We start from the raw sequence: 15,465 nt of genomic DNA, 5'->3' as shown, positions 1-15,465 counted from the left end.
TCAGCTTTCTCAGTATAGGGAAATAAATCCTGCTCAAGTCTAGGACAACACATCACCCCAGCTCATAGCTATGAGGGGGTACCTTATAAAACACAGATGTTGTGACCTTCTTCTCTTCCTTGCAAGAGACTAAGATGCAGCAGGAGACAAGTCACCTAATAGTCATCAACTTCTGTCACGCATTTTGCTTGACAAATTGGTATAAATCTCATCACAGAGTGATCTTTGAGGGTTTTTTAAATTAGAAGTTGCTCAGTAAGCACTTAGTGCTGGGTCTGAAGCAAAGTTTCCTGTAAGATTGCTGGGAATCCACTTATTCCAAAGGGGAGTGGACCAGATGAAAAAGGACAAACTTAAAATCTGATTTTTCCTTGGAAATACATTGTAATACTTCTCTTCCTAGAAATAGAAGATGCTTTAAGAATTAAAGGGTGGCAGAGCTATGGTAAAGATGCAGCTTTGCTGACTTGCTATAGAAATGAGTGAGCTTGAGTGATCACTTTATTTTTATTAGTGGTTCTCAGCATGTATTTGACCGACCAGTCATCTCCACTTCCATTTTTTTCCCTGAAAAATTTGTCTGAGAAGTATAACACAAGAAAAGAGCTGCTAATTGAGAACAAGTTCTCATTAGAGTTTTCATTATCCTACACTCTCAAACTTTTCTCCAAAGCAAGCTGTTTTTCTGCCCTTGACTATACCGATTAGTAAGGCAGAAAAAGTTGCATCAGCAGCACTGAAATCTTTCCGGGGTAGTTTATAAATACAAGGAGATTTTAGGTCTTCCCAAAGCTGGAAAAAGAAACACCTCAATAGCTTCTATTTAAGTCACTGGAAGTAAGAAACAAGCCAGGTCCAAGATCTTCCTATAACAGGAAAACACCATGCTCAGCATGACAGGCATTGATCATTTTTACTGCCTGTGGGAGAAGGCAAAGAGGTACAGCATTCCTACATGTTCTCTTTCAGTTTTTCAATATACTAAAAAGAAGCCAAGGTCCCAGAATTATGTGCAATGCATCTTTATCCCACCACAAATTACTTTTTTAAGAAATGTTGCTTCATAATGAAATATATTATTTTTTTATATTTCACTAATCAAATGAACTCAGAATGTAAAATAAATGTTGAAAAATACAATCAAATATTTAATAAAGGAAAATAAAAAGAGGACCCTGGATTTTACACTAAAAAGGAACCAGAAGCAGCAAAAATACAGCAATTGTTTAAAAGAATAAGTAAAAGAGCACATAAGGTAAGCAGTGTGGGAGGATGGAGGAGCAAGAGAAGCAAAGCTGGACTCTACTCCCCCGAGTCTTCTTTCCCACTCAACCGTCATCTCCACTACAATAATTAAATAATGTGTTCATAGACTTTTAAGAGAGGGTGTCCAAGTCTGATTCTTCAGAATCTTCATGCCATCTGTTTCGGAAGTTCCAATCTGCAGAAACAGCACAAACATATGCCCTGCACTGAGGAATTTAAAATTTCAAACCAAAGTCCTAACGTGTGAAAAAAGCCAGGTAGAACCCACAGAAAAAGAACCACTAGCACACAGATTCCATATTTAGGTGCCTACACCAATATGACCTGACATTTATATGATTCTTAATGCTTCTGTATAGCCATTGACATGGTGGGTATTTTTTTTTTTTTTAAATCAGGCCACTTTTATTTATAAAGATAAAAGCACCTAACTTTAGCTTATGATTTCTAAAATTAATCCCCCCTCCCCCCAAATAAAACACTGCACATTTTTGTACTTGCATTATAATTTTAGTCACATTTTTGTTAAATGCAAGATTATTGTATGCAAAACCAGGCTTAGAAAAGTCTTACACTCCAGGGTGTCATACTTCTTCTGAAATGCTGGCCTGATACTCTGCTAACCCCTCTCTGTAGTGTTAACAATCAGGCTATTTGCCTGCAGCATTTGTTCTGCAACTCCCAACCCTGCTGCCTGCTAGACAAAATTTTTTGCTTATTGATATTGGCAAAGGGTAGAGGAATTTGGAGTGTATTTTAACTACAACAGAGGCGCTTGGAAACTTCTAGCATTTCAAACTGGTTTATGACTTCTCGCAATAGTTTGTCTTGGTTTTAGTGAGAATCAGCAAAATTCTGCATTCATAAAAATATTTAAGAGGTTTAATCACAACTGTTAGAAACAAACAGCTCGTTAGTAAAGTTTACTGTTTTCTTTATCAACTGTGAATGCAAGACTTTCTCTTTAAATATCCCAGTCTACAGTTAAAATGTCAGCTTCCAGTATTTCCTCCAAAGGGAAGATTTCCAGGCCAAAAAGATTCACGCAGTTTCCAGAAATCTACATCTGTCATTAAAACAAGGTGCATCCAATGTCTACCTGTACATATCTTTACTTCTTATTTGGAACACAGTATAGCTTCAAGAGGCAGAAGGAACACTGCTCCTATATTCTGTCTTGCAATCAAACCAAAGTGCAAAGGAAGAGCAAAGTCTAGGAAGATTGTCCACCTTTTCTTCCACAGCCTCGAAAAATTCACTTTTTCCATAATCGAACCTTTTTTAAAATGACATTTCAAAGAGCAAAAATAATGTTAATTTCCAACCTTTATTCCAGTGTAAGACAATGCCTCAAAACATATATTTTTTTTAGACCTAAATATTCTTCTAGAAGGTACTAAAAAACTTGTTAAATTTCATATTAAAAGTATGCATATACTATCAATTAAAACAATTTCTACTTATTTTCTGCAATAATCTTCTGCGGCACTGTATTTACTATGGCACTATGGCAACTGTCCCTATTACACAGCCCCCAGAGCCACTCCCCTCCTTCAGACTCCTGGTACAAACTCCATGCCCTACCTAGTCCATGCCAGGAATGAATAAATTACACCAAAACCAGAAACTGAAGAGCAATGCAAAGAAGTAACAAAAAATACTTCATACTACCTACAGACAAAAAGGTCCAATTCTTACTTTTAAAAGACATACTTGCCACCTGACTTTGGGCAAGTCAGCATTAGTCCCCCAGTTTCACTCAATTTTACAACACGGGGCAGGGGAAGTGAAATCTGTTTCTGTACAGCAAGGTAACACTGAACTCATTAAGACTGGTAAAGCACTTACACGTCCTCACATGACTCCTGCTTTAGATGTGTAAATATGTAGTATGATGAAAAGGGAGGTTGAATTATGCAAATTGTAATAGGCTTCACATAAAAATATACCAGCAAAGTTCTTTCAAACAAAGGTTATGACAATCGCATCATGATACTGGAAAAAATGGCAGGATGAGGATAATATGACATGCAATCATGGCAAAGACAACATCAGTAAAACTGAAGAGAAACAGAACTTGAAAGACACAACAGGGAAGTTACAATACAAATATCATTATTTAATCCTGAATTTGATACATTCTGTTATACCATATTGGTCAACAGAAACAAAATATAGTTCTAAATAGTAATAAAATAGTTGAAGAAGATTTCATTTCCCTGTACAAAACTGAACAAAAAGGCAAATTCTAGAGAAAGTCACTGCCACATTTTGGACAATTAGTACAACTAGGACATAGTACAACTACTTTTAGAGGAGTAAGTGAGATTCTCATAAACTATATGATAATCAGATGACACTTGGCCCAAAACATTACAATAACTGAAGAATTAAATAGCAACAGCAACACTGTTCAACACCCTGTAAGTAGGAATGGCAGTAATAAACAGATTAAAAGTTGAAGATGTATCACCATCAACAGCCATTACCTCAAAGGACCAAATCAGGAGTGAGAAATACAAAGGGATCTACAGAAGTAAAACCCACAACAAACTCCTTAAAAAGAATGTACATTATTTATAAGGAAAGGTAGGGGGAGATCAAACAATTTATTTAAATAGAGAGTCTCAAGTTAATCTACCTTATCAAAATTTTTTTCAAACACTGGAGATTCCAAAGAAAGCCAATGAAAGATACTTCAAATACAACTCTTAAGATGTGTGTAAATAACTAGAAAGTTGTGAGGAAATTCAAATATTATCAGCAAAAATTTCAAATACTATGCTTCCATGGAACAGCAGAAATGAAAGAAAATTAGCAGACTTGCCAAATGATTAAGCTGTCAAAGGAGCACTTATACAAGATAAACACACCGCAGAGAAGCTAAATCATTTATCTGCATTAATTATTCACAACAGATATGGAAGAATAGGTTCCCAGATCTAGCCTTTATAGGTGAAATAAAATTGTCAGTTTAAATGGAGGGAAGGCTGGAAATAAAAAGGCAAATACTTAACAGGAGGTTATACAGTCTAGCATTTAAAGAAACTGAAATGGCAAATCTTAGCCTATCCTAGCACCAGTAGAAATGGAGGCTTAGGCTCCATCTATCACTTCATCTGATGTGCACTGAGTATAAAGTTCTGCTCAGACCTGAAAAACTGGAAAAGCCCAAGGGCTATTGCAGCAGATTAACTATGGGGTATTGCTTTGTAAATTTGTGAGTCATCAGTGCCTATCACCAGGCAGCTAAGAAAGAATCTACTAACATTACCTAAGAAAACCTAAAAAATTTATGAAAACTTTTCTCCATCTTGTTCATAGCAATTTCTAGAGTGATTTAGAGTAATTATCATAATTCTGAAAAATCTCAGTGGGGTAATGCAGTTCACACTGACTGACATCAATAACCTTTTCCAAGTCCTTCAAAATAAGAGCTATAATAAAAATTAAACAGTTATGAAGAAAGAGACTACAAAATAAGATAAACTTGGAATGCACAGTTCATTGTTAGAATAGCTGTCTATAATCAGGTAATTTTGGGGTCTTACTCATATTAACCCTTAAATCAGAATGAAAGAACCATGTCTTACCAGCCTTGATAAAAATAAGTCTTAGTTATTTTTCATTACAATACTATTAATGCTAACTTTATGCATTAACACTTGACACAAGGCTATTTGCAAAACTTCTTTGTGCTGAGAAAGGTAAATGGCTCCCTATTCCTTTCTTCTTAAGACTATCACTTAAAGAGAGCTAATGCAACATAGGTCCCTTCTCAACTCCTCAACACAGTATGCATGGCTTTCCAGTTAATCTAAACTCAATTTGTGGATGATCAGGAAGGCAAGAGAATTTTACACCTTCCTAGCCACTAAAAAGAAATTAATTAACAGTGAAATTTCTGTTAATGAAACTTGGGTAAAATTCTTTATGCAAGGGAAAGTAATTTTAAAACTCAGCTGAGACACTAAGGTAATCAAACCACTGAGTACACAGGCTGTGCTCCCTCAAGCCAAGCATCAGCACTTCTTAGTGCTGGAATCACAATGCTCTTCCATAGAGTTCAGCTCAAACAGACCACCCAACACAGCTCAGTTGTTTAGGCTGGATGCACACGTGCTTTATGACCCATTATTTTCACTCAGAGCTTCCTTATTATTTCTCATGAAATCCACAGAAGATTGCTAAAATAACCAGCAAGGTACCAAAATCCCCTTGGTAATGGCTAAGAGTTTTTGCCCTCAAACCAAGGCCTTTTTTGATAAAAGTTCAAAAATCTTATTGTTTGGCTTAAAGAGATTAATTTTCAGACCAAACTTGAGTATTCAGGTTAATAAAAATGTACATTCACATGAACTTTTCTTCATTAATTTAAAAGTTAATTTAGTGGAGGTGATCAGCTTATTAACCTTATTAATTACTATCTTCTGTCCTTTGTTTCCACACTGCCTGCTAAGTCTTAGCTTTAAATAGTTTTTATATATTTAATAATAATATTCAGGTTTACATTTTACTACATATAATAGCAATATTTAGAATGCACTTACCATAGACAGATGGAAAAACATCCAATAACTGCACTAAAAAAGAGAGATGGAACAATCATACTGGAGGAAGAATCTGACTTAAGAAGGCACTTCAGTATTTTATTTTTTATAAAAAAGTTTTTCAGATAGAAAATGAACAGAAAATGAGAAAAGCTACAAGTGCATCAGTGTTTTTATCCTCAAACCTAGAAACATGGTAGAAATTATCCATGTACTACTCTACTTTCCAAAGAAGTCATGTCTGAAGACAGAGGAAGAAAGAAATTTAAATACAAATCCACTAAAATAAACCACTCATCTTTGTTTTCTGTGTACAACGAAGATGAGGGCAAAATGTTATCAGCCTCATGTTTGTATAGCTTGTCCCTATTTATGTCAAGGCACTAACATTATTTAAATGAGGCTTTCTGTATTTAATAGTGCAGTTTGTCCAACATATCCTTTGCTTGTCAGAGATAAATAGAATGCTGTGTTCCAGCACAAGAGAAAGCAAATCTGTTACTGCCGCGTTCTGGCTGCAGTTTATGTTTCTGAAGAGATACCAGCTATAAAAAGAAGTACCTATTGTTTCTACCAGGTTTTTCACACCATGTTGCTGGTTTCTCAGTAGAGCAGATCTCTTGCAAAATTGAGAAAGACCAAGTCTCTGAATAACACTGTTAAGAGACCAATTAGCTTCCTATTTCCTTTGCAGCAGCCCTGAAATAGATTTTTTAAATAAGAAAAAAGAAAAAGGAGAACAGATTTTTTTCTTAAAACTCTCTTTCACTTGGGCCATTTTAAACAGAAGTTTTGGCTTGAACTGTAACACAGCTTCAAAGAGAAGAATGCCTTTATCATCAGCTATATCTACTGTACATTCCCCTGAAGGTCACTAGAGGAGAAAATAATGTAGACTCCAAGACAAAGCAAAGTTTAGATTTTTAGCTAAAGAAGACACAGTTTGGAAATTTTCTCTGTATTTCTAGAGTGGTACAAGGAATGTTCAGAGCAAATATGACGAAGGCCATGTAGGGTAACCCACTGTAATAAATGGTTGTTTTACAATGCTGAAATAGTTTGCCACTTGGTATATGATTAAAAAGCTTGCTTTGCTGGGTCAGATTTTAACACCCTTCCAGCTCAATACTCTCATACCTGGGTATCTGTTTCTAGTCATCAGTGGAACATAAGAGCAAAGTTTAACTGTTGTAGGATAGGTATTCTGACAGAACATTTTATTTCTCAGCACTTCTCAATCTTTTTTTTATTCACATAGCATTGTTCCCTCTGGCCAAAGCATAAAATCCAAATAAAGAGTAAATCCTGCAGTAAAGCTAGTAAGTCTACTCAAACCACATAAAACCTTCAACTATACACTGTTGTGTTATTACAGATTTGTCAGCAGGTTTTGTTGGCAAATCTAAACCTCTAAAGGAACAGAAAAAAAGATGAAAGGCATCTGGGCATGGAAACCAGTCCCTGTAACTGTTAGCAAAATGTAATAATCACCGAGTGCAGCAGACTAAAACAAATGAACAAAGTGAAATAGGAAGATAATAAGTGGGTGATGTAGTTAAAAGGGGGTGATAATTTCAGATATGTAGTCCGTTTTGATAATGTTTGCCTCTAATCATTTGTTCTAAAATGAAAATGAGATACGCAGACTGAGCAGTCTTCAATCATACAGGAAAGCTGAGAAGCCAGCAGCACATTTCCCATCTCGATGCTTGTTGTGATACCCTGCATTCAGAGGTCAGCTGGGTTGTCTGGCTGCTGCTTCACTTGCCCACACACAAGCCACGTTCATATTACCATAAATGTATGCATTTTATTTCTGTTATGATCATCCTACAAGTCTTGTCAAACAGGATACCCAGAAAGACGGTGACAGAACCAATCCAACAAGTTACAATCAAGAGGACCAAAGGAAAAACAACAACGCTGGGGGCTGACATTGCATATGCAGCTGATGGGTATGATGAGCTAATGAAGCCTGTCTCTCAGGCTAATACAAGACAAGTGGAGGGCTCCAATTGCTATTCAGTCTAGATATTATTTAATTGCTAACCTCTAGGAGAACGTGAATGACTAACTCAGAAAAGCAGTCCAAGTGGTCCGAAAAAAGAGCACAACACTATGTTAGGGCAAAGGTTGTCAGTAGAAATGATACAATAGGCAACAAGAGTGATAAAAAGACTGAATAAATTGGAATGCACTACAGAATAGTGGGAGGGGAAAAAAAGAGGCTACTAGTAGAAAATAAAGGAAAAGCATTAAGGGTGTCAACTGAACATCTCCTCCCAGGTCTCGGGCCTTCATTTGAATTTAGAGGTGTCAAACAAAAAAGGTATTGACAAAAACACCAATTGCAAGTTGCAACTGCAGGGATGTCCAAATCCTGGGAAAGAAAGGAATCAAAGATATCTCTCCAAGCCATCATTTTTGATGCCCAAGCATGAGTTTTAGTGAACACACTGGTCAACAGTCCAGGACAGCCACTTGCATCTCCCAGAAACAGAAAAAGGAGATGAAATATGAGATATATGCCAAGAGCCTGTCAACTCTGGGTGAAGAAGGTGGACGTGTACTCTTCGAAAGTGTACCTTAAAGTTTCACTCACCTGGCTTTGTATTGTTCCCACGGCATCTGTTATAAACTGTACTGCAGCAGAGTACATCTGTCTCGTATAACTACTTTAAACTGTGAAAAGCTGGTTGGCCTTGAAATAATGTAAACATAAATAAAGGGTTGAAAGCAACTGAATATGGACAACATCAAAACAAAAATTTTAGGAAGTCACTACCAGTGTAAGAGACTTAGACAGACTGGAACTGGGCTAAAATTCCCCATGTTACAACAGAGTTATATCGGTTGGGACACTTTGATCCATGGTGGGTTGACATTGTCTAGACACCTGGTGCCCACCAAAGCCACTCTATCACTTCCCTCCTCAGCTGGACAGAGGAGAGAAAATGTAACAAAAAGCTTGTGGGTCGAGAAAAGGACCAGGAAACACCACTCACTAATTACCATCACAGGCAAAACAGACAACTTGGGGAAACCAGTTTTATTATCAATCACACCACAGAAAGGCAATGACAAATAAAACTAAATCTTAAATCACCTTTCCCCACCGTGGACTGTGGGGGAATCCCTGCTCCAGTGCCTGGAGCACCTCCTCCCTTCCCTCCACTGACCATGGTGTCTGCAGGGCTACTCCTCTCAAATGTTCTCTCTTTTTTCTGCTGCAGTTGCACAGCAACCTTTTTTCCATTCTTAAATATATTAAGCATTGCCTCTATTGGACATAGAGGGAACTTTCTAAAAGCTTCTCACAGAAGCCACCTGTGTAGAGCCCCCCCTCCTCCTGTTACCAAAACCTTGCCATGCAAACCAAATACATGATCAAACAGTTGCAACTTCTTTAGGTCCTTAAGGTCCTTTAGGTCTTTGTTCTGTTGGGTTGGTCTTGCCTCTGCTCCTGACCAACAGGCAGAAAAACTAGGAGTGAAGAGGAATGGGGCATGGGCAGTACCTATAGCAACTGCATGAAAATGAGGAAGAAAGCATGTCTAAATATGAATAATTCCTTGGTTCACTGTGACAAGTTTTCTTTGCATTCATTGATGCAGCTTCAGTTTATCAAAAGTAAAGAAAATTTTCTAATTTTTCAGGCACTAGCTTATGCATGTTGAAAATAATATGTAACAGACATATAAGTAAGAGAAATTTGATCTTTTGCATAAGACATACCAGTACCTCGTCTGCTGTTTGTTGAGTGTCTCTCTTTACATGCAGCAGTGCAGCATAATCAGTATGGGGTTTACTTTAGCAGAAATAGCTATTGATATACTTCAAGGCCAGATAACACTGTCTGAAGGTCAAGTTCTGACTTCTTGAAGCCTAATTTATTCAAGAGGAGACTAAAGTACTAGAGCTAGAAAATGGCCAAGCACTTTCTTCAATTGATGAAAAAAATGTTTTTTTTTCCCAAAGGATTTCTTCCCACAGAAGAGGATTATGAGCAGAGTAGGGCACTAAACACTGCCAATTTCCTTGGTTACTGTATGAAGATGTTCAAAGAAAGCAAGAAGAAACTGAAAAAAAATATCAAAGATCTGTTCAAGAACTGAAGACAGAGAAGAGATGAAGTGCAACATTAATTGTATCACTAAACCTTGTCAAACTATACAAAGGACAAACAATAGCCAAGTGCATTAAACCACTGAGATTTTAAAAGACTTTTAAAAAGCTCTGTGAACTTAATACTCACCCTCTCACGGGCACATATACACATACATCTCTATCTATCCTTCATGGTAACTATGCAGCATGGTGCTTTACATTTTAAATTTCAAGATCACTGATGATTTTGTGTACAAAATACTCTGGAAAATCTGATCGCTTGTAGAGACTGGAATCTCAAAGGATAAAAAAGAACCTCCCTTTCCCTGCCTGCACCTAAACCATAAGGACTGCTAAAGTTTTGATTTTGATTTCATTTATACATGTGGGATCATTTTTGTACATAAATAAAATTTTTTGTATACAATAAAAAACAGTAGGAAGTTTCACTGGTTTTGTGCTAGTCAAAGCAGGAACTGGTCAACCAATATATGATGGCTACACCAGAATCCACTTTAGGTGCCTGCTTGAGTATAAGGAGTACATATGCAGTGCAAAAATTGTTCTAAAATTCTTTTCAAGAATAGGCTCTGATCTAGATTTATTTGGCCTACGTCATAAAGAAGGGGATGGGTGCTGCAATACTTTCCCTGGAGGAGGCTCTGTGAGTAGCTCTCTCCTAAACAGTCCCTGGATCTAAGCAGATTTCTTCCACAATGACTGAAAATGCTGGTCTGCCACCCTCCTTCTTCCCTATCATCATCCATCATGGAATCACTAGCCTCTCCTCATCCTCTGTCACAAGCAGATAACTTACTATCTCCAAGCACTGTACAGCAGAAGACTGAATTTTAGGCAGTTGATAAATCCTTTCAGAGCTAATATGGAAGTTGCATGCTCCCTCAAACAAGGCCCTGAGGTGGATACTTGTAAAGCTATTTTCACAAAGTTTTATGTATTAGAAGAAAGCAGGAATTCCACATCTCCCCAAACAAACTGTATCTATCCTAGCATGTGTTAGATACACAAAGGTGGCAAGACCTTTCTGTAAGCCTACATCCTAGCTTGGCCTTCTAGCAATCTTAAACATAAAATTCTTTCAAAAAACACACTACTATTTTTCTGAATTCAGTTTGGGTCTCTTCCCATTCCCATATATATTCCTCCTTCTCAAACTTCCTCAACTCTTTTTCTGGCTCAAAACTTTTATTCAATTTGTAACAAACTCTGCAGATAAAGAAGCAGCCTATTGTGATGTTTTATCCTATCCTATTATGTCTAAGACATAATTCTGTAGTGAATTTCCAGTCACACCAACCCTAATGATTTACCTCTGATTATCCCCATTACCTTCTCTCAGATCCCTCAATAATTAATTTAAGAAAATATTCCATTTTGAATAAAGACTTTAAATTCAAAAATTTCACCTCAACCACTACAGTTTTTCTGACCACTGCTCCTTAACATTTTAAAAGCCTTTAAAGCCCACTCAAGTCCATCTCCCACTCTCTCTGTCTCTAAGACACCTCTCAGCTGTCTTCAAAACTTTGCAGAATGCTGCCCTTATATGACTGTATTAAAGAAACATTTTATTACTGTATTATAGAATCAGAGAATCCTAAAAAGCCTAGGGTTGGAAGGGACCTCAAAGATCATCTCACTCCAATCCCTCTGCCATGGGCAGGGACACCTTCCACTAAACCAGATTTCTCAAAGCCCCATTCAACCTGGTCTTGGATTATATGATTTATTATTGTATTTCTTTTATTTCTATTACTGTATGAAAGACAAAAAAGGGCACTGGCATTGTTTCTGCATTTTTAAATTACTATTTTTCAAACTGTCTTTATGAAGACATGTTTCATACATGAATGCTTGGTCTGCATCCAGTAATTTCATAAAAGGTATCCATTTAATGACACCATTATCATGTCACTTAAAGTGCCTTATGTAAAATTCCTGGATTAGCACACTGGCCTTTCCTCTCAGGGATCCAAATGCAAAACTGAAAAATTACTTTCATGCTCTTAGCCTTGCAGACAGACATTACTAATTCTCAGTACAATTTGGCTTAAGTGACCATTTTTCCTTGGGGGAGGGATAAGTGTTGATTAAAGCAGCATGTGATTTTGGACCAGAAAAATAGACGGAATAAAAATGCAAGAGCATCTTGGAAATTTGCATGCTTACACCAGTCCTAGATTTGAGCAATCTAAATCATATCTTCATTTTCTGATCAATATTTCTTCCATTTTAAAGACACTACACAGTCTCTTCAAGAACTGCTGGAAATTATTCAGTCAATACATATTGACTATGTACACAATGCTTTTTAACATCATCTGACCTAGTGTGCTACGAAATTCTCAGCTCTTGTGGAAAAAAACTGCAAGTTGCCTAAGTCTTCTACTCACCATGTAACAAATCTAATCGACCTGTGAGTGTTAATATTGAAGAAATCTTTGGTCTTTGACAGTAAAACAATGTCTTGAATGCATTATAACCTTTCAAGTCTAATTTTTTTAAGTACTTTTAGAGCCGTACAAAGTTATTCATACAGAAGATAAAAACATTTACTCTGAGTTAGATTAAGTATATGGCTAGTCTATACATACTATAAATCTGGTTGTGATAGCACTCAATATACATAATTTCCCATGTTCATTAAGCATGTAATTTTCCCACCTGTGTTACAAGACCCCTTGGAACCTAAACAAGGCCCGGCAGCTTTAGTTAAAAATATATTACTTAATAATAAAACATATCAACTGTGATAAGTACTTCATATCAGACTTTAAAACAGGAAGTATAAAATAACTTTGGACAAAGTATATTAGACATTTTGAATGAAAATGAGAAAACCTAAGTGTTCAAGAAGCTGGCAGAACAGTCAGATTAGCACATTGACAATGCAAAATTTTACCTTCTGTGAGATGGAAATATACAGACTTGCAACTTTTGCAGTATTGTGGTTAAACTAGACTTCTTATACAATTACCTATTCCATTAATTTAAGAAACAATTATTTGTAATGATTGTAATGATACTCTAAAACAGCATTCCATGAGCTAATGTTTACATTTCTCTTGACTTTGCAGTATTAATGTAAAAATCCTACTTTTTCAAAAAGTAGAAATTACACTTTAAGTCAAAGGTTCTAATGTCCATAAGAAACACGAACAAATTTACACATGCACATATGGCACTCCTTACCAGCATGGCTCTTTCCTGCCTACCTTCCTGCCTTCCCTTCCTCCAGTATTCTAGTTCTAGAAAGTAAGGGTATTGCTACAGAAATAACAAAGCCCCTTCAGTAGAAATAAAAGATACTTCCAGAAGGAATTCTACATGCATAGATACAACCATCACAAGCCTTAACAAGCCTATTAAATTTGGCACACAGTGAGACCTCAGTGAGGACAGATGCCTTCAAGAATTTTTTGTAACAGTATGCAACCCAGTAGCTACCTACCTAAGGCAACATCCTATGCTGCTTCCTCCTACTGCTTCCATTAATTTTATTTTGGGCTTACAAAGTGCATAGATAAAGAGAAGTAAAGCCAATAACTGTTGGCAGCTAATTTGATAACAGCATGAAAAAAAATGAGAGAGAATGTGCAGAAAATTATTTTACTGTGAATTTGTCAAAAAACTCTTGTATTTTCTCAGAGAATGATTATCTTTCAACATAAAAAAAAACCCCAATCCATTGAAATACACACTACAGTTAAAAGTGAGTTTCCCAGCCTTCGGAATGCTAGATTGAGCAAAGTTACACCTCTCCCCTCCCACACAGCACCAAGTACTGCTGTGTGCATACCAGAGGAGTCTAACAGAACTACACACTGCAAGAACAAAGACCTTCCTCTCCTAACATACAATTAACAAAACCCAGACAAAAAAACCCCAAACTATGACAACTGAAGATTTGAGTTCTTAAGGGATGTTAGGGGGAGGAAGAGAAGACTGGGAGATAACCACAAGATTGAGAGGATGAGAGCTGAGAAGTTAAACCACAATTTTTAAAGGAGTATTTTTGAGAAGTGTAACAGAGATATTGCAAATTGTTTGATAATACTGTGTAAGAGCACATCTTGCACGTATCTAAATGTTAAAGTTACTATACCAGAAAAGTAGTATATTATTGTGCTAGTAAACCAGCAGCATAATCTAATCTGTACCAATCAATCCCAATAAAACTGTATGTTCACAGGCTCCCCTTCCAACTCAAACAATGAAATAATACAAATGAATACCACATATCCCAAATAAAAAAAAATTATGTGTTTATATACTTCTTTAGTCCTACAGGACCAATGCTGTAAGTACAGGCTGCATTCCACATAAACTGTTCATAAGAACCATTTAATACTATTTAGTAATATTTCAGTGAACTTTAATTTTTCACAATGCTGGTACATTAAAAGCCACTGAGTAAGAGAAGAGTCTATTAATAATGAGTAAAGCACATTATGCAGCAATGAGGTTTTGAAAAATATCTACACATTTACAAAATAAATCGAAATAATTAATAACTTACAGCTTGTTTGAAATAACTTCTCATAAATTAATATATCTGGCTCAGCAGAGAGTCTTATTTCTGTACTTCATTTCCGTGTGTATTTTTAACTTCACAGATACCCCCAACGCATTGAGTTACTCTAGGCAATCCTAGTGCACACAGATGTAATCATTTTGCACTGCTTGCACTTTTTATTGAGATAACAACAAAAAAAAGGCAAGCTACAGTGGTTATGGAAAAACATTGTACAGTGTCACCCTGATTCCCAAAATACATGATGAGCCATCCACTATTAAGGCATTAGCCAGAAAAGGTCAGGAAAAAGCACATTGTGTTTAAGGCTGATGGAAAATCTGTGGAAGCAGACTCCAGTAATCCTCTGTTAGGAACAATATCATAGCTTTCAACAGAGGCATATTTTAATGCAATCATGACACTTTGAAAACTACATTAATCTGTGAGAAAAATAATTTTCTGCAAAAAGTACAAAATTATAGCAACAAAATTATAGTAAAGACCACCAGTAAAAAAATTCAATTATGGATACATATATATTTATAAGCAAACATATTCCACATAATGAAATAAAAAATTTCTACATTTATCAGAAAAGAAACATTGTTATTACACTAGAGCAATTTTTTAAGTGAAAAAATAAATATAGCCATGTTTAAGCATTGTTATCAACCCATACTAATGTCAGAATTAAAAGACTGATTTAAAAGCCATACCCTTTTCTGCAGAGTTATTGGCATAACTGCAGGCAGTGTTACTCTTCTGGAAGACAAACTCATGTCTGCTTTTCACAGAACTTGCCCACCTTCATCCAGGTGATAATATGAAGCAGAACAAAGTAGTTAGTTTCTTGAAACCTAATTCCTCATAACCTAAATACTGGAGAGTCAGCACAAAGGCTAAGGCTCTAGTAAATGTCATTCCATTTATGTGAATTCAGTACTACTCAAAGCCAATGACAGAACACACTGGGGTAGGACAAACTAGAAATCAACCAACCAAAGA

At 36.3% G+C, this 15,465-nt stretch overlaps 1 protein-coding gene across 2 annotated transcripts in view; it reads right to left on the bottom strand.

Moving 5' to 3' along the window:
• GRB14 (growth factor receptor bound protein 14) overlaps positions 1–15,465 on the bottom strand; it is a 58,725-nt gene that overhangs the window by 27,967 nt on the left and 15,293 nt on the right. Inside the window, exon 1 of one of the 2 annotated variants that reach the window (XM_014880895.2) lies at positions 15,177–15,281. The exons of the other annotated variant lie outside the window; for it this stretch is intronic. Coding sequence (XP_014736381.1) covers positions 15,177–15,239 — 63 coding nt within the window. The 5' untranslated portion in view covers positions 15,240–15,281. Of the gene's footprint in view, positions 1–15,176; positions 15,282–15,465 lie in introns of those variants that run through there. 2 annotated transcript variants of the gene reach the window in all.

The sequence above is a fragment of the Sturnus vulgaris genome, chromosome 7 (genome assembly GCF_052056855.1).
Source record: "Sturnus vulgaris isolate bStuVul1 chromosome 7, bStuVul1.hap1, whole genome shotgun sequence".
In the NCBI taxonomy this organism is placed as follows: Eukaryota; Metazoa; Chordata; class Aves; order Passeriformes; family Sturnidae; genus Sturnus; species Sturnus vulgaris.
The sequence above is the reverse complement of the archived record's forward strand: the minus strand, read 5'-3'. Positions and strand labels throughout refer to the sequence as shown.